General features: G+C 38.9%; 1 protein-coding gene across 2 annotated transcripts in view; it reads right to left on the bottom strand.

Moving 5' to 3' along the window:
- Positions 1-22,724, bottom strand: part of GRM3 (glutamate metabotropic receptor 3) — a 95,346-nt gene extending 72,622 nt beyond the window's left edge. For both annotated transcript variants that reach the window (XM_063100924.1, XM_063100923.1), the window contains exons 1-2: positions 22,257-22,724; positions 1,394-2,249 (exon numbers count right to left, since the gene is read on the bottom strand). In XM_063100924.1, the coding sequence (XP_062956994.1) occupies positions 1,394-2,249; positions 22,257-22,724 (1,324 nt within the window). The remainder of the gene's footprint in view (positions 1-1,393; positions 2,250-22,256) is intronic.
- Positions 22,725-23,620: the final 896 nt, after the last annotated feature.

The raw sequence follows: 23,620 nt of genomic DNA, 5'->3' as shown, positions 1-23,620 counted from the left end.
AGAGCACAAAAAAATTTAAACTTTACCACTTTTAGTAGTCATTCTGATTGTAAGAGGTGGTATCAGGCAGATGAATGAGGAGAATACTGACATAATTGATTTCCACTATCTTTGGCCCCCTTTGGAGAGAATGAAGCAAGGAAGATATGCACAAATACAAGCTAGTAATTGTGCTTATTTTCAAGGCTGCCTTAGGGTTGAGAATTCTCGAATAAGAGCCAATGGTTATGGGGTCTTCTCTCAGTATTACCAGTGATTTTGCAGACCACTTGACTTCTGAGTAACTATCTGTAAGGAAGATGTGAGAACTGCCACTTGCTCCAATGATTGTATGATTTGAGCATCCAAACTTTCAGTTCTTAGAGGGTACGCTAATTAAAACAGATGGTGCAGACTAGAATGATGACCTAGTGGCATGGGGGATTAATAGCAATTTAGGCAAATGAAAGCATTTTATCACTGTGATATTTTTGACATCAAAATCTCTTGTGCCCAGTAATATTACTTACCATTTTATGATTTGGGATTAAGCTATATTAACCAGAACCAGTACTTTAATGAGCTGCTATCACAAGTACGTTAACAGAGAATGCAAACCTAAAGATTTTGTGCTGTTTATATGTTAGTAATGCATTAAATGCAATACTATGTTTAGACCATGTGAATTTAGAAATAAATGAAGCAGCAGCAAAAGCCACTTTGAATGCCCCTTTGCATGTTCACTGCTGTATCAGAATGACTTCCATCAGTCTTCAATTTGCTTACACTCAGTCTCACAGAGAAAGAGTTTCATTTCATAACATAACTTGAGAAAATCCACAAGTCTACTACCCATATGGAAATGTTTCTGCGTAGCAGAAGAAATAAACTCGAATACCTAGAAATCACCATGGTCTGGGTAGCTTTCCCGTTTTGACCTTCATTAGACTCTGGGAAAACAGTCACTTTTCCCCCTCTCATCCACTGTTAAAGTTATGAGATTCTTTTGCTCAAATCACCCACAAGAAAGGCTTGGAAGTTTATGTTCCTTACAGAGTTGCCAATCCTGCTAAAGAAGATTAAATGCCTCTATCATACGTGTCATACTCTGCATCTAATAAGAAAGAGAGCAAATATAGCATGGCCCACATCTAGGCTGCTCCCCACAGTGGGGCGATCAGCTCAGCCCAGGGGGCCTTTCATTTCATGTAGTGTACCAGCCAAGATATTCACTCAGAAATGAGCAAGAATATCAAAGAGCCATCATATTGCATCTTGGAATATTAGTTTAACAGTTTGAACCCTTTCTGTGGCTCTGAAACAATAATTTCTGGGTTGGGGACAGAAGTATTTGATTTTTGTTTGTTTGCACCTGTTTGCACCATAGAAGATGATTTAAAGGCTCCTTGCTTACCTGTGAAGTTGATTTTCAGCAAGTAATCCTTGTACAACTTCTTCCCATCCAGGATTTTCATAGCATCACAAAGCTTGGTAGTGTTGGGACAGAGGGTGCGCTGCATTTTGTGCAGGGCGTGGGCCATGGCATACACAGCGTTCACCACGAACATGATTTTGGATTCTTGCTCATAATTGCTGCTGTCAATGGCCAGGTGCTTGTCGCAAGGGTGCCTGTGGTTCTGCTTGTTCTGGAGGCTGCACTGGAACTTCTGCTCCCAGAAGTCCCGGAACCAGGGGTTGCGGTGGTTGTTGTAGGGGTTGAGGCTTTGGAAGTAGCGGTCGAACTGGCGCACGGGCTGCGAGGCCAGCTCCAGGGTGATGGCGCCGTCGGCCACGTGCTCGCTGCCCCTGACGATGCTCTCCTGCGCGCCCCAGCCGTCGCTGGCCACCCAGGTGAAGGAGGCGTTGGCGCGGCTGGCGGCGGCGATCAGTTCGCGCGAGTCGTCGCTGCGCATGAAGAGCACCACGACGCGCGCGTTGGGCTTGTGCAGCAGCTCGCGGATGACGCTGTCGTAGGACTTGCGGATGTTGGAGCGCCCCACCTTCTCCGCGGTGGCGATGCAGATGTTGCGCAGGCGCGCTTCCTGCTCGAACGCCTCGATCCCTGTCTCCCCGTAGTCGCCCTCGGAGGCCACAGTGGACACGTAGGTCCAGTTAAAGAAGCGCAAGATCTCGGCCATGGCTTTGGCCTGGTAGAAGTCGGGGGGCACGGTCCTGGCGAAGTAGTCGTAGCGCGACTTGTCGCTGAGCTTGGCGCTGGTGGACGCGTAGCTGATCTGAGGGATCTGGAAGAGCCTTAGCAGGTTTGCAACCTGGGGGAGGGAGCAAGGGGAAGTTCTTAGCAATCCGGAGGTAAATGAACGGACTCGAAAAATGAATCATGCCATCCGTATATTTAACCCGGCTTCCTTCCACCTCTACGTCACTACACTTTTTTGATAGTTCTTGAGATGACTGCCAGATGAGTCCCTGGATGTTAGGAAGCAGGTGGCGTAGGCTTTCGGAAAGGACACAGAGACATGAGAAGGGCACCAGGACCTTCTAGACTTTGAGCTAGACCCTAGACAGGGGTAAATTCTGTTCGGGTGCCCTCAGGGTGGTCGTTTGAGGTTTCTGGGGTCCTGCTATTGCTCAGTAAAACAATGAACTCCAGTGAACTGGCCATACTCGGTTTTTAGCCATCTTGGCTGTAGTCGTATACAAAGAGCCGGGGTGGTGTCTCGTTCTCACTTCCCCCTCTTTTGCTAAAAACGGTGATCTCTGAAAGAGTTTAATTTGGGAACTGAATGCCACATGGACAGTCGAAATTAGACATTTATTATCTAGGTTAAGCAAAAAAAAAAAAAAAAAAAAAAAAAAAAGAAAAAAAAAATCAAATGAATTCGACTGAAATTCTGTTTGGTCCACCAAAATGTTAGCATGCACTTTCCTAAACTGAAAATCTTGACTAACATTTTCTTTGCTTTCTTTTTCTTTTTAAAATTTGTTTCCGCTTGGACTATATGAAAAGAAAGCATACAAGTATGCTATTTCTACGGTATTTTTGATTAAAAATCAAATATGGAAGTATTGAGGACCTTGTCAAGAACAAACAACCTACTTCAAAATACTCATATTTAAAGCTTATTCTGAATCAAAAATTTAAATTTCTTATAATTCAGCTACAATCATATTTCATTATTTTTATTTATTGTAGAGTAAAAAGGAAAGTGACACTAGTTTATTAAGGAGCATTTTATGCATAGAGTATTTACAGAAATATGTATTTACAAATATCTAACTGATTATATGTATATCTAATAATGTTTGTTTTTATTTTTCCTTGCTACCTCACGTTCTGAAAACTTTTATATCTATATGGACTTTAGCTAAATTATATAATATACTAGCAGACTTTAATCAGAAACATTGAATATTTCCATATACTCTATGTACACTGGAATAAGTTGAGTACTTTGAAATTTTCCCTCTGAAAATTGTGGTTTCACGTTTATATTTGACATGTAGGAAGCACAGCTTGAAATAGGCAGCTGTTAGCAAAGAGCACAAGCAACATAAAACAACTGACATCTGAGTCCTGATTAATCATCATTTCATCTGGCAAAGGAAACCAACAGCCAAGTTCATACACAGCTACACAGCATGTACTTGGAGATCTGGCCTGCTATTAAAACCAACACTTGATATAGCCCAGAGCTATCAAAAATGTTTTTAAAAAAATGTTTTCTGTGTTTTTTCAAATCCTGGTACTTCTTACTTAGCCACAAATAGAACAGCTAGAAAATCTGAGTCTTAACACACATTATAATGAAAATTTAAAGCCCCAAATCTTTCTTGCATTTGGTATTCTATGATATAGGTGAATTTTAGGGAATGGAGGTGAATGGGTGAATGAAGGTTAGTATACCATGTATTTCCTCTCTTCTCAGGACCAAAAGACTGGACAAAATGGCCTAGACTGACTCATTTGAGCATAGTAGTATTGCTTGTTTACTCAGCCTGATTGAAATGGCAGGTGGCACTGAGCTGGTACTATTACCTCTAGAATGAGTAGCTGGCTTCCTTTGGATTTATGTACCGGTATGGTAGGCTTCGTGATAAGAGCCGTGTCTCTGCATAGGCTTGCCTTGATTATGGAATGTCTGGTTGGCACCGGAGAGCCATCTCTCTCTTAATGCAAAAGTTTTCCTATCTTCAGGTTATATTCATCAGAACCTGAACCCCTCAGGGAGACAGAGAATGAACGGAACTATCCAGAGAATATCCAGAGGTGTTATTTTCTGGCCACTAGTAACCACAGTGGAAGGATCCTAAACTGTTGAAACTTTCTTCTTCCAGAGCGGTAGGAGTAACAAGAAGCTGCTCAAGAGTAAAAGTTCTTGTCTTTTGATAAGATCATGTGGCTTCATGTCTCCTATCCAGTATACCTGAGAACAATTTACAAACAAGGCAGTCTATACAAAAGAATAATCGAGGCAGGGAATAACAGATTCTGTGCACTGGGAAGGGGGCACAATGAGCTATATAGCCTGTTTGGGAAGGTGGTGGGATAGAAAAAAACAGCAATTATTACCATCATTTTAAGGACATTTATATATAACTCTGTGCCTGTGTGTTTAATGAGGCTACAACCAACTCTAGAAAAAGAAGGCACATTTGACAAGTTGAAACATGAGAATGAACACTAATAAGTACAATCTCAATTGTATCACCTCTATTGAATAATACGGAGTAATAATTTAGTCCAAAGTTATGATATTCAGAGTTACGTTAAAAATGCATATAATACAAATGAATAGTAGAGCAAAGCGAGCTCTTCTTTTTTAATTGGTTTCCTTAGATTATAAGGGCAAAAACGTTTAATTTAAAAGTAAACACTGCAAAAGCAGTAGATTGTAAATATTTTTTCCCTACTGAGGACACCAAAAGTGAGAAAGGGGAAAAGGGAGAGGGAGTTAGGGAGAAATTGGTAAAAGACCACAAAAAATGTTTACATCGTATAATGATAAAATAAAAAAATTAAAAATAAATAAAAAAATTATTTTCCTTTCTCTTTTCACCCACCCCAACCTGATTTCTAGAGAACAACAGCATTCATAGCTTAGTTTATGCATTTAAAAAATGTGTTTATTCTATTATAAAACCAGTTACCAAATGCACTGGGTGTTTCTATATTATTATTATTTTATATATATAAATTTTTTTCTCTTTTGATATTCACAGTAGTATTTTATGGTGAACATTATTATCTTCAGTTTAGAGATGTAAAGGCTGAGTTCTGCTAGGTAAGGAAACTTGTTCATAGTCTTACAGTTAGAACATGGGGGCACAATCAAGATGTAAAACCGGGTCTCCTGACTTCTAGTACCATGGCAATCCCCTCACAACTTCCTCTCTACCCTCTACTGAGTGACTGTGAACTGAGGCCTGAAGCACAGAAAGGCACCAGGTAGAAAGAAAAGGAGAGAGAAACAGAAGCAGTGTTATGGCATATGCCATAGATTGCCTAGTTGCTGTTAGTAGGAGCTTTCTTTTTAATATAAAACTTAAAACCAGGGTTGGGGAATATCCAGGTGGTTGTCAGCTGGGTTCCTGTCTCATTTATTTAAAAGCTGGGCATTTGAAACATCCCCGACTTGGTTTGCTGGCCGTATGATTTCTCTGAGAAAGCATGAGGAAATAAGGGGAACCCCTACACCGGACATTGTTTTGAACGATAAAAGAAGAATCATTTTGGGAAGTAATGTGACATTTTGGAAGAAAGGTACTCAATTATGTTACTATTAGTAGGAGTGGAGGAAAGAAAAGTAGGATCTAGTTATGTATGTTTTAGAAAAGCACATTTTAAAAGTAGAGATATACGTCACATAGGTACAGACTCTAGAAAAGGAATATAACATAAGAGAGAGAGGAGGATTTAAAAAATAATTAATACAATACGGAATAGTTCCAGCAACGCAGAGGGAACAAGAACTCTAAAGAACCCACTGGGTTGCTGGGTCACCCCGGGGGATCTTGGTGTTAAAAGAACTAGGGACAAGGGTGCTGTATTGCTGTGGGCGTGGTGGGGACGTCCCCACGCACAGTGTAAAAGATCAGCATGAACAGGTGAGGATGAGGGGCAGTAAAGCACAGAGTGTGAAAATAGAACAAAGTGATTTTTGTTGCTTTTGTTTTGTTTTGAAATTATGTTTTAGGAGAAGATCTGACAGGAAGAGGTAGATCCACTGGATGGGGAAGAGGGTTCCATATGAGTCAAAGAAAGACACTGCTCAGGGTCTCTTGCTTTCTCATTCTCCCCATTGAGAATGTATCCTAAGGTGGAAGTGGTAGTACAAATAATATGAAAAAGTTATCTTACACCAAGGTAGAAGACAGAAAGACAAGCCCGTAATCATACTGAGTTTGCCTCCAGGAATGAGTTCTGGAAGAAACTGCAGATTAAATTATGGAATCACTATCAATAATCTTTGAGAAATCAGTAAGTGGGAGGACTTTCAGAAGGTGAAAGGGATGAGGAAGGGCAAATACAGGAAGTATAAATCAAGAATAAATACAAATCAATGGGGATGATGTATTTTGGTGATTTTCTAGAATGGAGTTTTCTAACAGAGCTCATGCAAACACTTAGAAATGAGGCGATTACTAGGAATCAGCACAGGTTCACTGAAAGTAAATTTCACTGAGATTAGTGCCAGGAGAGAAATATACAAAGGAGTGAAAGAGGCTCAGAGAATGAGCACATGGCTCAGCCTAAGTGAGGCTCGGAGAAGAGGCCCTTGAATGGATCAGCTGAACAGACAGGTAGTAAAGGTCATGGAAGGCAGAAGGAACAACATGTTCAAAGGCATGTAGATTTGAGAATGTGGTAAATCAGAGAAGCTGTGTAGAATTGAGTTCATTTGGAGGGGAAAATATTGGGAAAATAGTGGCAGATGTTCAACATTGGTGTTTTGGTCCACTATGGCAGGTACAACCCATTCTAAATTATACCAGTTTACAGCTACAAAAATGGGAAAAAGACAAAAATATTAATTTTAGATCGTGGCATTTGCTGGAAAACATAATAGTAATCTGGTCAAGTCCAGCATCCCAAGCATTTCTTCTTGAGTTCAAAAAAGTTAAAACCATTTGTGACTTGATAGGCTTCAATGAAAAAATTGCAATACCTAGCCCTGGATAAATTCAAACCACCAAGAAAATGGATACCCCAAAATATTTGAACATTGAATATAATACAGTAGTACATGATACTCTTGGAAAGGGCTCCTGCTAAACGTTATTTACCTGCATGTAGCCTCCAGGACCTAGGAAATAACAGATTCTTCTAAAAGGTCATTGTGTTTCTCACATAAATCGTAAAGCCAAGCCTGATCAAGATATTTATAGCCTGAAGCTTTCACCCTCCCAGTGGAAATTTCCCAGTAGATTCTCAGATGGTCATTGTTAGCTGTATAGATGGTCAGTCAGTAAACAAATGTTTATGGAGCCACCACAAAGTACAAACTGATGAATGAAAAAGTATGCTTTTGTTAACAAGGAATGACGTGGTCCTCAAATACAGGAGTTTATGGCTTCAGAAATGAAAACAGACAAACATGTTATGACTTGAAATATATTTGACTGAAGAGCCCACAGGTGGTAAAGACTGGATTTGATCCAAGGAATTCTGGGACCATCCACTATACTCACTCTTCTCAGATTTACTCAATCTGTTCTGCAATCCAAGCTCTTATCTCAGTCTATAAAATGGGATAATGGTAATATTTAAAGAAGAAGATAAAACAACACAATAGTAGCTGACACAAAAATATTATGGTTATTAAAACTATAAGGAATCTTTAGAAGGCTTCCCAAAAAGGATAGTCTGAGAACAGTAACTTACAGAATGCTAAGACTGAAATAGTTCTTTTCTGTTCACTTTTGAGGAATTCTGCTTTGGAATCTAAAGAGAAAAAAACACTTAATAACCCCTCTTTGACTTTAGCTGCCCTTGGATTTCTGGTGCATGTCGAGGCTGCAACATTCAACTTTGCCTTTGTAACTTCATTTCCTAGTTTTCTTCTTTCCTCCCTTGTGTAATTTTAACTTAAATCTGGAAACTTACATCTCTCCGTATGTAATATCACCTTATTTTCAGAGAGGAAGTCTAGTCCTTTGGGAAAATCAAGGGACTGGGTTCTAATCTTAACTTTTCTGCCTATTGGTTGTGTAGAGTTTGGAAAGTCACTTCATCCTGTGAATTTCCATTTCCTCACCCATAAAGCAAAAGGCTTAGACCACCTTTATGGTTCCTTCCAGTTCTGAAATGTGATGATGTTGTAGCTTATTTATATATTTTTTTCAACAGCACATTGATAAAAATGGTACTAACCAAAGTATGTGGTGATTTCTAGATTATTCACTAATTCTTCCACCGGAGTGAGAACTCTTACAGGAAGGGGATGTGCATTGTTCATCTGTGTATTCTCAATGCCTCAGAGAGTATGGAGATGCTCCATAATGTTTATTAAATGAATGAAATGATGAATGAATTGATGGTTTACTGCTGTACCATATAACCTTTTCTAATAATAAACTGACCACCAGCAGGCAATGTAAAACTACTCTCAAACACTACTGATAAGCAATTTGCTGTGCAATGTTAATCCTTCACTAATCATATTCAATTTTTCATCAAAATGAGATGACACATAATACAAGAAGTTGGTTTAGACCTTTAGGAGTCTGCAGCCAAGGTTATCATACAGCAAATTTCTCCAAATTATCTCTGTATAAACTAGGAGTATACAAAAAGAAGTCAATATTATATCAACTGGATCTGGCCATTGCACCAATTCCCTTAAGGCTAGAAATTAATTGCCTTTTTTGTCTGAGGAAAACAGACTAAGGGTCTTATCCATGTAGAATTAGTTCTCAAACCCTGTAAACCTACAGTAGGATTCATAGAAGCATACAACTAAGGTAGGCTTCACCAAATGAACTGATACGAAGGTCTGCCGGTAAGGTAAGGTTTTTCTGGAGACAACTGCATCATGTACAAGATACATAAGCATCCAAACATAATAAGCTCATATCAATTGTTTGCTTATTATTCTTGCTTTAGAAATATGTAAAAATTTATCTTCCCCATAATCACAATAGCTGATTGGGGCGTGATGCTACTGTACTCATCCAAACCCTACTCATACAGGTGGAAATTTTGAGTTAAATAACAACTTATTTGGGAGTTTTACTTCTCTTGACATTTTTTTTTAGCAAGTCATAGGGACTCTTCTTTTTAGGATTCCAGGTACCATGTTTCATTTCAATTATGCTCTGATCATGGGAGCAAAAGAGTATAAACTGTGGAAAAAGCCTTAGGCAGTCTACTACTGTTCATGTTGTGATCACAGAGAATGTGAACTGGGGAATTTCAGAGTCAGCTATGAGGCCCCACATCAGTTCCATGGTCACTGTTCCCACTCAGGATTTTCACAATGTACCCATTTTAAACATGAGCTTTGTGTCTTCTGTGGTGACACAATGCCAAATATTTTTTTTTTTTTCAACAAAAAGACAAAAAGGACTATGCATGTTTGGAGTCTTGTAGAAATAAGTTTCCCACTGAAGTGACTTTCTATCATGATGATTCTTTTCAGAACTTTCATAGTTGTTGACTTCCAAGGCTGTGCTAATACATTAAAGGGAACAGTAAAAACTGGCTTTTATGTGAACCAGTGCTTAGCTACAAAAATTCCAGATGGCATAGAGGCATCAAATGCTTACTTCCATGAAAAATGCTATATACAGACTTGAACTGTATACATTTGAAAAATAAACCATTGCTGCTGTGCGGAGAATCTGGAAACTCCATAATAACCTCCATGGGTTTGCCTTTGTAGTCTGTGCTATTCACATATCTCTTTGGGGTTGTTTTGTAAGAATAAGCCTTCACTTTTAATTGTTGTGTCACACATGCGGTGCTGAATGTTTTGTTTAGTTCTTTTAATTAAATGGTTGTATATGAGCCTAGAAGAGAACCACTAGCACTGCACTTTTAGCCACCTGCTACTTCATAGCCCAGGTTATTGCAAAACACAAGTCCTGGAAGTCGTGATGTTGAGACCTCAGTGTCTCTCCTATTCAGATTATTCAAGTTGCACTATTAGATGTACAAAATCCCAGATTGGTTTGTATTTTAAACTAGAACTGGAGGTGGTATATAGTTGAGAAACAGCCTGAGGAATTCAAGCTGTGCACATCACATGAGATATCTGCCCATAGAGGATGCCGATCATATTGTTATTACAGAAAGGATTAGTCACTTGTTTTTTGGCCACACTACCTGCAGCACATCTGGGAACATTTTGCATGAAAACAGTTAACTGGAGCCCATTTCTGAAGGTCAGGGATTAATCTTGACTTAGGAAATTATATAATGGATAATAACAAATGCCGATTTACTCAGTATAATCTGCAAATTCACCAACTCTTACATGCCATGGGCACAAAAGAATACATCGGTCAAAGATCCATTCCCATTTAACAACATGACTCAGTCTTGAAGATTTCCCATGGACCTTCCAAACAGAAGAATCCTTAATCATGCAGAAACCCTCAAAAATGGCACAAAGTCATCTTTATTTCTATTCTAAATCTCTCCTGAAATCATTGCACTCAACACCTGTGGATTGCAACCCAGATCAGACACTTTTGCTTTCTTCAGTTGAAACTAAGGGATTTATGAATAGTAAGGTTATTCATTTTGGCATTCTCATAGCTTATCATTGAGGCTAAAATGATATGCAGATCACAAAGGATTCCTTGAATCACTTCATTTCAGGAGACTGGCATTATAAGACATGTCAGGTTTCTCACCAGTTTCTCACCACAATAATGCCATTCCACAATTTAACAAGTGTCTGTCTCGATCCCTCACTAACAGGACCCTGTCTAAGGAATAACTTTGTTTCCACCCGGGCTCAGCAGGTACTTACAAGATGAACTATAAGGCATTTTGCCCACTGAATCAGTCTGCATCTGTTCTTTCCCCCATGAATAATTTTTCAAGAGAAATAATGGAACTGAATTTGTTTGGGTTCCAATCACCAATAGTAGGATCAAAAGGACTATGTCATCTTGGGTCCAGAGTATGTTTGTGTTTGTCAGCAACACCTGGAAAAGCATGATGCCCAGTGTGACTTGACAGCAAAATCCCTGTTAGAAACACATCCTTTGATGCCTTAAATATTGATTTTTGACAACGATTTAACATAACTTAAATTAATCCATATTTTCCTGTGGCCCATGAAGTCACTTGAATAATAATAATATGGCAAATATAATAGCATTATCAAGTAAAAAAGACATTCCTATCTTTGTTGGTTGTTAACCAAAGGGTGAAAGCTGTTAGTATGCTGGAGGGGAGGTGAGGGCAATAGCCTAATGTTTCTTTAAAGGATTATTATTTAATTCTGAGGTCCTGTGGAAATAATTTATGGCAGAGGGATGTACACTGTATTATTTGTAGCAAACGTAACTGTGTTATTCATGGTTTCCTTGTTAAGTGTTCATTTCTTCAACATAGCTGTCAGGTACAAAAGAAGCAAATAGGGCAGGGTTTAGGGTTTAGGGTACAGGGCTGGAATCATTTGGGCCTGGAATCCCAGCTCCTCTAACTAGCCGTGTGATTTTAGGCAAGTTATTTTAACTCCTTAGGCTCCAGTTCCTTCATCTGTAAAAAGGGAATAGTAGTCACCCCTGGCTTATGAATTAAGGATTAAACAATAACATATGTGAAGCACTTAACTCACTGGCTGGCACATAATAAATGCTCAAAAAGTGATAGGAATGATGATAGTGTCTAATTCAGCAGACGTTCATTCAGCAAACTTTGATTGATGCCAATTATATAAGGCACTCTTCTAAAGTCTAGGTTGTTCAAGATGAGCAATGTACCACCAGTGTCCAGGAAGTTATAGTCTGGTGGGAAACAAAGAAACATAACCAAGGATAAAATTTTGAGGTACATGTATACAAGCTTATACAAAAACACAGGTGAAAAGAATGACTAATTACACTCAGATGAGTCATGGCTCCCAGGTGGAAGTAGCACTTAGGCTTGATCTTGAAGAATTAGTGGAAGCTTTCCAGGCAGTGAAAGAGGAAAGGAAGTTTTTAGGTAGAAGAGAGAACACAAAGACAGAGATGAGAAAGTGCATATCTGATTCAATGGTGTCAGATAGTTCAGTATTATCAGGGTACCCAGTACCTGGTGGGGATTAGCAGAAGGTAAGGACGGATAGAGGGATTGTGGTTAGACTGCTAAGGATTTTATATGCAATTGAAAGTACTTTTAACTTTATTCTTTAAGAAGAAAAGCCATTAGATATTTTTAATTAAGGGAATTGCATGACCAAAGTTATGTTTTAAAAAGACTACCATGGATGACATCAAACTTGAAAGAGTCAGGGAAAGGTAATCAGACAAAATTCCTTCTTGGAAGAAAGGTCATAAATAATAGTGGTTGTTGGAGACTGTAGAAAAGCTGAAGAACTTTTAAATTCCTGGAAGCACCTCAGAAAAGATAACATTCTTTAACACAGAGGAGCCGAGAATCGTTAAACAGCCATTGGTAAGAGTTGAAATTCACTGTATATCACCAACGTACTTTATCGGTGCATTTCTTTAAATCTTGTACAAATGATATTCCTTAAAACTGCTTTGTAAACATAGGTAATATGTGCTTAATGCACACATGCATTTTTTATTTTGATGGAAAGTTACATTTTTATAGAAAAGTTTTGAACAAATTATAGATCATGTGTTCAACCACATCTGTTTTCCACATTGGGAGAGCTTAATTGCCTGGTTTATATTCTATGAGTCCTCATTGTGAACCTGATAGCATCTACCCAAATTGTTGGCATAGTGCCTTGGAGGAACCAACTAGTCCCTGGGATGCACACCCTGCAATTCAAACCTATTAAGTGATGGCAGATGTGTCAAGATGCTTTGCCATTGTAACTACTTGGCAAGGAAACCTGGTCTATGTTTGGAATATAATTTTGAAGGTGTTGATTCTATTGTATTCTCTCCTGCAGAATTGGAATCTCAAGTGAAAGAGCTGGCAAGAATCAAGACTTTGTCGCTAGTAATAGAGGGATTTCCATAATGTACCAGGTGGTGATGTCAAAAATAATGACACCACAATTTTAGTGTTTGAAATCCCACTGATATACCTCCTGGAGCATCAATGTTTGCTTAGAGTTTGACTGCAGGTGTTTTTGGAACACTATTCTTAGATTCCCAAAGTCCACTAATTAGAAAAATATTCTGACTTTTCAACTGCATTTTTTTCATAGATCTACTACTACATTAAGTCAATGGACTTTCCTTATTATAAACTGCCAAGAGTTGGCTCTTTCCGTATTGAAATACTGAGCCCTGTACACATTGATCCATTAAAAAGCCACATATTTGATGGTAATTTGGAAAGAGAGCTTTGTGGCGTTAAAGTAAAATCATATCTTAGGTTTCACTAAAAGTGTCAGGAGTCTTATTTCAATTAGCTTACCTATTGCTCTATAATCATAGCATAAGACACTTGCTAATATTTCAGGAATGTCTGTATTCCTGGCTTTTTATCCCATGACCTCCATCGTAGGTGTGTGACCTCCAAGATAAGCCTGGTTCACAGCCACGGGCCATTCTATTTCCCTGTGAACTGATGTCCTGTGAACAGTGTTCCTGATGGTAACCTCTAGTTTTTCACTAGAGTAGTTTCCAAATAAACACATGACAGAAGGGTAATTAATTAAGAAACAAATTAACTCGAAAGCAAAACAAACATAGTGTATCTTAGATAATTACGTCCAGTGAGAAACTTCTACAATGACAGAAACATTTTTAAATTGCTCTTGCTACAATGACAAAAACATTTAAAAATTCCCTCCCTGTGATAAAGTCCTTGAACAGCATTGCCTATTCTGGAGGAAAAGCAGCAGGAGCAATGGAGGAAGGTTTCAAAACAACGAGCTTTGTGAGACTGCTTTAGAATGAAAAGTCTCGGAAGAAATAAAGATTCTAACTTTTGAGTCAGGTTTTTCTGAAGCTTAAACTCTGTGAGGGGGTTATCAGGACAGCAGTGTGGGAGGCAAGCTATCTGGATTCTAATGTTGATTCTGTTACTTGCAATGTGATAGAAACTTGAACTTGGTATTTGGCTTTTGCGAATCTCAATTTCTTTTGGAATTGTTTCTCTTGGACTGGAGATAGTGAAAAAAACCCTGATAGACAATAATATCTACTAAAATGTTGAATGCTTATTATGTAAAACACCATTTTTTAATCACTTTTCATGTATTTTCTTATTTAATTCCCACCATAACCCAGTGAGAGAGGTACTTTTAATATCTCCATCTTAGTCATGAGGAAAGAGACAGTGAAAGGTTAAGTAAATCCTAGTCAGTCTGCACGCACTGTTTTAATCACTGTGCTGACATTTTTCATGAAAGGCACATCAAAAACTTATAGTAACTTACCTCTGCCATGGTCATTGTATGTGTAATATTAAACTCACTAAATGCAGCTATCATTTTTACTTTTTGAGTGATAGACGCACTAGTGATAGATTAGTAAATGGATTGCTAATGCTGTAACTCTGCTTTCCTTTAGGACAGGATGATGTTCTCTTCTCCTTTGTGTTAGCTACAAGCACAGCATCTGGCATATTGTAGGCACTTTGCACATTCTTTCTGTGGAGAAACTGAGACAGGAGGTGCTCAGTTTCCCTGGGCTCAGGTAACAGGACACACCTCTGGGTTTCAAGCTACTCCCCAAGGTCTCAGGCCCCCCCCCCTCCCCAAGTTACTGGTTAGACCTATTTTCAGCACTGACCAGGGAAAAGAGACCACAAGGGGCTGGCTTATGCAAATCCAGTGGCCGGGCATGCTCAGTAGAGAGGTGTTATATAACCCTAGTAGCTGGGCATACTCAGAAAGGTGGAGTTTATCCTCTGAATGACCTTCCACTAGAGGTGCTAGAGAGCAAAGAATATTCTTGACTATGCCTGGTGCATGTGATAGGATTTGACCAATGAACATGTTCCAAGAAGAGACCAACTGAGCATGTGCAAGACTATGTTCAATATTTGGGAACCACCCTTTAATTGAATATGCATTAGATAGTGAAACTATAAAAGCCAAATCCTAGCAGAAGGCAGGGTTGTTGGTCACTTTCCTGGGGCCAATCCACACTTTGCTGGTTGAAGTGTGTATGCTTTACTTTATATCAAACTTACTTTCAGCAAATGGCTTCTCACTTTCTTGAGCCAGCATGCACTCTGTACTGAACTTTAAATGTGTATTTCTTACCTTTGTGTTAAACTTGGAGTGGGCCCTGCTCAGTCTGTTGAGCTAGGCTGTACACTCTCTGTGAAATCTGTATTTCTTATTTGTTACATTAAACCTGTTGTCACATTCTAGTGACCCTGCTCTATCCTGTGGCAGAGTAAGGAACCTGGTAAGAGGATGTGATAGGATGAGGCTGGCTACCAGGCATCCACAGACCCTTCGTCTGGCATCAAGACCACATAGAGCTATATTACAGTAAGAACAAGGATGAGCCCTAGCCTTGTGTGGAATGGCCCTGGGTGTCTAGCTGTGTTGAGTCTTGGCTGTCTTCTCTGGCATAGTTGGTCTAAGGATAAATGGAGTAGAACCCTTGGAGCTGCTCTCAATCCAGCCATCTTGTGGCACACATGTAGGCAGTGAAGGTGGGGGAAATGGGGGTAATATTGTCCCACACGCTCACCTTGCTACCTCATCTTTCTTTTGTGTCAAACCCTGTTTTCCACTGCAGGAAAATGCTTATTTCTTATTCATGAACATCCAAGCTGATCTGGATTAGGTGGGTCATGGTTGTGACCCCCAATTCAAGATTCTTTTAGGGATTTTCAGCCTTCTGGAAGTGTAGCAGGTTATTGTCTTGTTAATTCTTTCAATTCAATCAAGCAATATTTACTCTCTACCTGATAGGGTGCCGGCAACACAAAGACAAAAAGATGTGATTCCTAAACTCAAGTGGCTTATAGTTTGGTGGAATAATAGACATGCAAATGAACAATTATATTTAATAAGATGGTAATGAAGTTTTATTCTTATGTTGTGGGAACCTAGGAAAGTTTTCTCAAAAGGGAAAGGGTTTGAGCTGAGGACTGAAGGAGAGTAGGATTTTGCAAGGCATACAGGCATCTAAAGGACATTACATTCTAGGTGGGAAAAACACTGCACTCTTTCTTTTATGAAAGATTGTGCAGAGACCACCTTGTAAACTATCAGAAAGCAACTTTCCTGGGAGACTTTCAAAGGCAGGTTTTCTGTTTTTTCCTGTTCAACTCCATTCCTTTCTGCTCATTCTATAATTCTTCTGGTCTCCTAGTACATATGTTGTCAGTTGATACTGAGATGCTACACTTGCAGCTGTTTTATGTATGGACTTGATATTTCCTAAGTTGCTTACACTTGTCTCAGGGGCTTGTAAGATGTCTACTATTTAAAAATTTTATTTTATAGTCTATCTGCCCCATATCATTAAGACTTTGCACAATAATATTCTTGCTGTACCTAAAATATATATGCTTAAGGAAATGCTTATTTTCTGATGAAAAATCATTTTATATTAGTACGCAAGTTATAATATATAGGTAATTGAATGCCAAATTCACCAAATTCACAAAAATAGTACCATAATCAAGTGAAATAACAATTGGCTGGACTTCTGCTTCCAAGTGATCATGAGAAAAACAGAACCTGTTATTTATTTTGCTTCATGTTTTAGGTATTTCCTTTGTAATCACTTACACCCTAATAATAGAGTATTTTGATTGAGAAACATGTAATAAAATTAAGAAATGTCCTTAACTGTCATATCGTTCAAATATTAATATGTTGCTTCAGTCTCCTCAATAATCGGCCAGATTTTGCTTGAATAACTCCAGTGACAAAGGACTCACTTCCTTTCACTCCTTCCTTCCAGGCTATCTATTTCACTTCTAAGAACTCTTACTTATGTTAGCCCTAAATATGCCTTGCACTAGATCAGTGACTCTCAGAAAGGAAAGGGAATTTCATAATTTGATAATGTATGAAAACATTTTTGGATGTCACAAGTGGACACACTGCTGGCATCTGGTAGGTAGAAGCCAGGGATGTCATTAAATATCCTACGATGTACAGGACAGCCCTGCACAACAAAGAATTATCGAGCCCAAAATGTCAATAGTGCCAAGATTGAGAAACTCTGCTCTAGATGTAATCTGCTTATCCACAAAGTATAACTGTTTCCATTTCTCAGTGTAGTAGATACTTAGAGATAGCTAACTATATGAAGGCTTTTGCACCTCCAAATGCTTCAACTATTTTTTTGATGCTCCTATTATAAGACTAGCAATCCATGTGTGATTCTTCCCAAAGGCATTTGGATTTAAAGAAGTGAATCATGGAAAGAGGGCAATGCTTAATACAATTGACTAGTGGTGGTCCACTTTAGCACTGTGAAATGGGGTAGAGGAGGGAGGTACAGTAGAGTGGGGTATGTTTGTGTGCCCTTTCCCTTACCCCACATAGCTAAAATCTATGAAATTTACTGCAAAGGATTTAGTTTCAAGGGTTACTGTTCTCAGAGATACGATGTGAGCAATTCAGGGCATGTCCAAATCCATGTCATGTTAACTATGTCGTAATGACCATCTCCCAGAGTTAGAGAGTTCCTGAGGTAAGCATAATGCTAGAAATTTTGAAAAAGGGTCCTGACTATGCCAGGAATGGGAAAGACATAGTAAAATCTTTTTAAGGTTCTCTTCTGCCCTTTCTGTTAGCTCAACCTTTAGATGCCGTCTAATCCTATCCCCATTTATGCTGAGGTCACTTTAACACTCAGGGACAAAGCAATAATTGGGTCAACTTATACCTGCCGTGTTTCAGCTAAAATGTGCTCCATCTAGGCAAGACAGACTGAAGAAATGATGCATTCTCTGAAAAGAGTGAGGAACTTTTCTGGAACATTTAAAGGAACATTTTTGACAGGACAAACTTAGGAGCTCACTGCAGTCTATTTGAAAAGCACAAGCATAAGCATTGCTTCAAAATAAGTACTATGCAGACAATTGCTTAGCTAAAGGCGACCAACCTGATTCTCTTCTTGAATAAATACTGTTTTCCCTGAGGTGGGTAGATTGCAGGCTTGTAGAGAAGAGCAGGATGCAGTCTTAGAAATGCTTTGAAAAGAACTTATTTACCAGATGGAATGAGTAGATTCCATATATTTGCTAATATAGAAGGATTTTGATGCTAGCTGTCATTGATTACCAAATTAAAAAGTCAATACTGTTGCTTTATAACAGGGACCACCACAGAGTGGTTTGTCATACTGAATAAAAATGTTGGGTAGATAATTATCCAGGTCTTCATCAGTGGTGATACAGCTCAACCCAGGACGTCATTAAGAATTCCCCCTTTCTTATTTATTTTTAAATGGCTGAGTAGTATTCCATTGTTTGAAAGAAAGACCACAATAAAATGTTGAACTTTCAGAAGGAGAGAACAGACCTACAGTTACCAGAGGTGAGAAAGGGCGAGTAATTGGGTAAAGGACACAAAAATAATTACAATTTGTAATGATGAACATACTAATAATATTGATTTGATCACATACTGATAGTCAACTCTGTACCCCATAAATATGTATAATCAATTATGTTTCAATAAATAAATAAAGAGGATCAATGAACCACAAAAAAATCCCCCTTTCATGAAGTTTTCACTCTCCACAAACACTGCCTACTGTATGAACTAACTTCCAGAATTCCTCTCCTTAGGAGAAGGTGAGGAAAGTAGAGGAAGGTGGACAGAAAGCACTGCCTGAAGCAATCCAGCCAATAAAGCAATCAGGCTCAAATGGGGAGATCACAGTGTCTAAACTGACCCACCACAAAAGAGAAGATGCACAAATTTATCATTCTCCAATGTTCTCTCTCAACAGGCAATTTTGTGACTGAAAACTCTGGGCTGTGGTTTCAGACTGGATGTTACAATTAGGTGGTGGATATTTTTAAAATTATGTGATGGATTCATACTCTTATTTCTTCTGCAGCCTCACCCTTTCCACCCCCCTGCTCAGTTCAAGCAGACACTTAGTCAAGAGTAGTTAAAAATGGATGGCAGTGCAACCAGCTACACGCTGCCACCACAGTTGCCAGACACCAGGGTGTACGACCAGAATCAGTCACAGGAGCAGGTGTGGGTGAGTATAAGATGTACCCGGAAAAATCTTCTCTCCTCTTTCCCTCATTAGTGTATGAGAGTGCCCTAAATTCACCACGAGGAATGCATTGCTTTGAGTTGCCACTGATTGTTTTTTAGAATTTTTATTAAAGTACAGATGTGTTTCAAAGGGATAACATACTTTAATTCTTAGCTATATAAGAGCCCCCTAAAACCTCTTTTCATCCATGATGCCAAGATGAAAGCAAGCCCTGTGCTGAGGGTTTCTTTGGAGGGGTGCCTGGAGGTCAGTGCATAGACTGACTGCTCCAACTCCAGCTTTACTTTGGCCTTGAGCAGTGTGTAGCCTGATTAGAGAATGAGTAGTCAGGGAACCTGGGAGCCATGTAGGGGGCAGTGGAGCCCCCTCCTTTGTCCCTTCCTCTCCAGCTCACCCTCTTACTCCAGTTTCAGGTCTTTGTCCCTTGCACATGGACATCTGCCACAACTTTCTGATCAGACTCTTCAGATCCAGCATCTCATTCACACTGTGGCCTCATTAGCCTTTCTCTAATGCAACATTCATTCTATCAGTCATCCTTAGAGTTAATATTTGTAAAGGTTATTTCTTACCTTGTGAGCCACACAAACACATTTTGAATTATAGTCACTGTTATTTCAGAGTTATATTATACCCACTGCCAGATTTTAAGTTCCTTGAGGTCAAGGCAGTGTTCTCTCTAACCCCTGTCACAGTGCAGTGCACACAGTAGGAGCTTAATACAGATTGACTTGCCAATTAACCATATGGGGGATGACTTCATGGGACTGGTTGGCCACTGGGAAGGCCACAGAGTTGGTTTTAGATGTGACTCTTCCACTGACTTTTCCTGTAATTTTAAGGACATAATAGTTACCATTTATTGAATCTGTTAATTTTTTGGTGAGGCATTTTTCACAGATTTTTCTCAATTCATTCTCCCAACAACTTTCTGAGGTAGATACTATTTTCTTCATTTTATAGTTTAACCAATGAATAGTGAAGTTGAAATTCAAACCTAGGTCTTTCTGATGCCAAAATCAGCACTCTTTCCATTATAGCATGATAGTTTTGGTTTCTTTATTTACATTGTGGAGACAAAAACCGTATCAGCATTTATGACTTTATGGTGATATTGACAAACTAAATGAAATGATAAACTGGGTCCTTTGATGAATAAGAAGTGGCTTCTTCCCATGAAAGAAAGTACAGCATTTTAGTAGTCCACATTTTTTCCCCCTAAATCAATCTGACATCTTCCAAGGAGTACATATGTAGTAAAAGAGTAAAATTTGACTTAAAAAATCTATTTGCAAAACAGTTTGTTAGTTACTTTGGATAAATTGATACTTAACACATCTGCTGTAGAGTACCATTTACTGCACTGGGAGAAACTAAGGTCAGAAAAATCATACATGTAATCCTTACTAGTGATAATATTGAGTATAATATAAATATTTATGAATTGATTGACACTCATCTCATGAAATTATTATTGAACTATGGCAGATATATATTTTAAATTCTCTCTTCTCAAATAGCAAATTCAATCTCTCCGGATCCAAGTACAGAAATAGTGACAAAATTAGCATGATGTGCTTTGAGATGTGCAGTATTTTCTATCCATCTAATGAAGTAAAAGGGTGTTTATGAAAAACCAATTATCCTAATTACTTATAATATGACTGTGTGCTCTGAAGAAGGAAAGAATTTGAAATAGCTCATTTAGAACAGTACAAAATCCTATGTAGAATTTTAAATGCTGCAAATCTGGGATATAGAAATAAGGTTATTCCAATGCAAATAGAGCCAACTTAAGTGGTTTGTGACATATAAAGAAAACATGAGTGTAATATGGCTTCCTTTTGGGTTTGGGGCTTTGAATATAGTAATTCGGTAGGAGACAAATTGTATGACTCTTAGAATTATGGACTTTTATTACTGTGACATTAGTGCTCTCACCAGAAAAAATACCAAATTTCAGGTTACTTATAGAAATCATATGGGGTAGTTGGAAGAACACAAAGGTACAAAAGCTGTATCTGAGTTCTAGTTCTTGTGCTGCCTACCAGTGTGTTTTCATGAAACCAATCTTTCTGGGGATTGAGAAATAAGAAGGTTGAACTAGATGATTTCTCAGCTCTTTCCCATCTCTAAAGTTCTGTGACCCGAGCATTGTAAAAGTTTGAATAATATGTTTCTTCTTTCCCTAACAAAATTATGTGAGCCAATTATCAGCTTTTATCTAATTTAAGTTGTGTGCTAAATTAGTCCTTTTTCTTTTGGTAGTAATCATCTGGCTTCTTTATCCACATTTTAGGTTTACATCCTGAAAAATTGTTCATATTGTGTCTCTAAAAAAATGATGCTTTAGTAATAATAGGAGTGAAAAAACACAGCTCAGGGATATTGTACCTTCTTGTGGTTGATTCTACCAATGGTTTCAAATCATTACTTCATCTTATTTGGTCATTCTATATTATGTAACTTTGCTTCACTTGTGCTATGGACAGGGCATACTTCCCTGCTCCTTGACTCTGGGCAGTGCCTTGTCCATTGCTTTGGCTGATGGGGTATGAGCAAATGTGATGCATACAGAAGCTTGAAAGTGGCTTGTGCAGTTGAGTTTGCATTCTCTTGCACCTCTGCCATTTCTGAGAAGAGCGGGCCTGGGCTAGCCTGTTGATTCCAGGAGGAAGATAAGAGACAACTTCGAGCAGAGCCACCCCCAGCTAAACCCAGCCTCCATCAGCTCATAAGAGCTGATCTTCACACTTGTAAACTACTATTTTAAACCACCAAATTTTGGGGCAGTTTGTTATGTTGCAACAGCTACCTGATATACTTCTAAACAATTTTCATTGGTAGAGAAATGTTCTGTTTGAAAACGTTCATTACCAAATATCCATGGAAATTAACAATTACATCGTTAATGTCACCCATTGATGAAGTTATTAGGATATTGTCTTTTTGTTTCCCCAAGACATAAAAGTAAGGAGACACGGCCTTTTAACAATAACATTGGCCAATCTTACCTGTATAGAAACACTGCTGTAGGAGCCGCCAATGACCCCTGCAATGAGCAGAGGGATGTTTTCTTGAATGGCATAGGATCCATCAGGACACATGTACTCAGCTTCATCCACTTTAGTCAAAGATGCTCTGACAAACTCCAGTGATTGCTCTAATGCATAGGTATCCCTTGAACATGTATCCAAAATGTGAACGCCCAATTTCACTCCTGGTAGCAAGTGGTTGTCTTTGTTGATTTCATCAATAGCAAACAACATGGCTTCCAGGCGTTGGATCCCTCGGTTTTCATTGATTCGCCCACATTCTTCAGTTCCAGTGCCTTTTTCATTAATAGGAAATAGGCCCCCTAAAACAAGGTCACCTTCTATTTTAATCTCCCTCCTCATAAAGTTATGGTCCCCTAAAGAGAGTAAAAATCCCTTTGAAAACAAAGCTAAGGTAAGAACTTGGAGTCTTGTCAACATCTTCATGAGTCCCGTTTCTGTACCTCTGGGAGATATCAACGGATGGAGCCAATGTTGCCCGCTAGTCTTCCTGTCTCATTTCCAAACTGGATCTTTGGCCAGTCCTTCAAATAAGGGATGGACAGGCTAACAGAGCCTGTCACCAAATTCCTAAAGAGATAAAAATTATATGAACAAAAATGGTAAAGAAAGCAACAGTGATTACATCAGTGACTCCCGATCAGACCTTTGGTGGGATACTGACTCAAATCACCATTTTCTGCACCACCACACCAGGCACTCTCCCACAGGTATTCTTACCAGTCCTTACCACACACTGCGATGTAGATCTTAGTGGTCTCATCTCACTGCAATGTCCACTGCGGACTAAAGAGGTAAAGTCACCTGACAAAGTGTACTTGGAATGGAGGTAGGGTTCGAACTCCAGTTGTTCTAATGCCAAGTCCAGTGTTCTCTGTACTGAGTCATTTCATTTGTTACTGGTAGGGCAGCAACTTAATATGGGTCTGTATCCACACTCGTTCAGCTACATTTGTAAGCTTACCCTTTATAAGGGCTCTTCTCCTTTGCATTGGAAACAAAACAAAACACAATTAACTCTGTCACCATATCTGCATGTCTACTACCAATTCTTGTCCTTTGCTTTATAGGTGAGTTCTCCAAAACAGTCATCTGTGGCATTATCCTATTTCCTGTCATCCTGGATGCTCTCAGCCACTGCAATTAAGATTCTGCTTCCACTGCCCCAACAAAATGACACTGGAGAAAGCTATTCCTTATTTGCTAGTGTCTAAATCAAATCCGTTGCAGTGCTTATTTTCCTTGACCTTAATTAAAATCTAGACTGTAGGCCGGCCTGTGGCTCACTCGGGAGAGTGCGGTGCTGATAAAATCTAGACTGT

The sequence above is a fragment of the Cynocephalus volans genome, chromosome 6, assembly GCF_027409185.1.
Source record: "Cynocephalus volans isolate mCynVol1 chromosome 6, mCynVol1.pri, whole genome shotgun sequence".
In the NCBI taxonomy this organism is placed as follows: domain Eukaryota; kingdom Metazoa; phylum Chordata; class Mammalia; order Dermoptera; family Cynocephalidae; genus Cynocephalus; species Cynocephalus volans.
The sequence above is the reverse complement of the archived record's forward strand: the minus strand, read 5'-3'. Positions and strand labels throughout refer to the sequence as shown.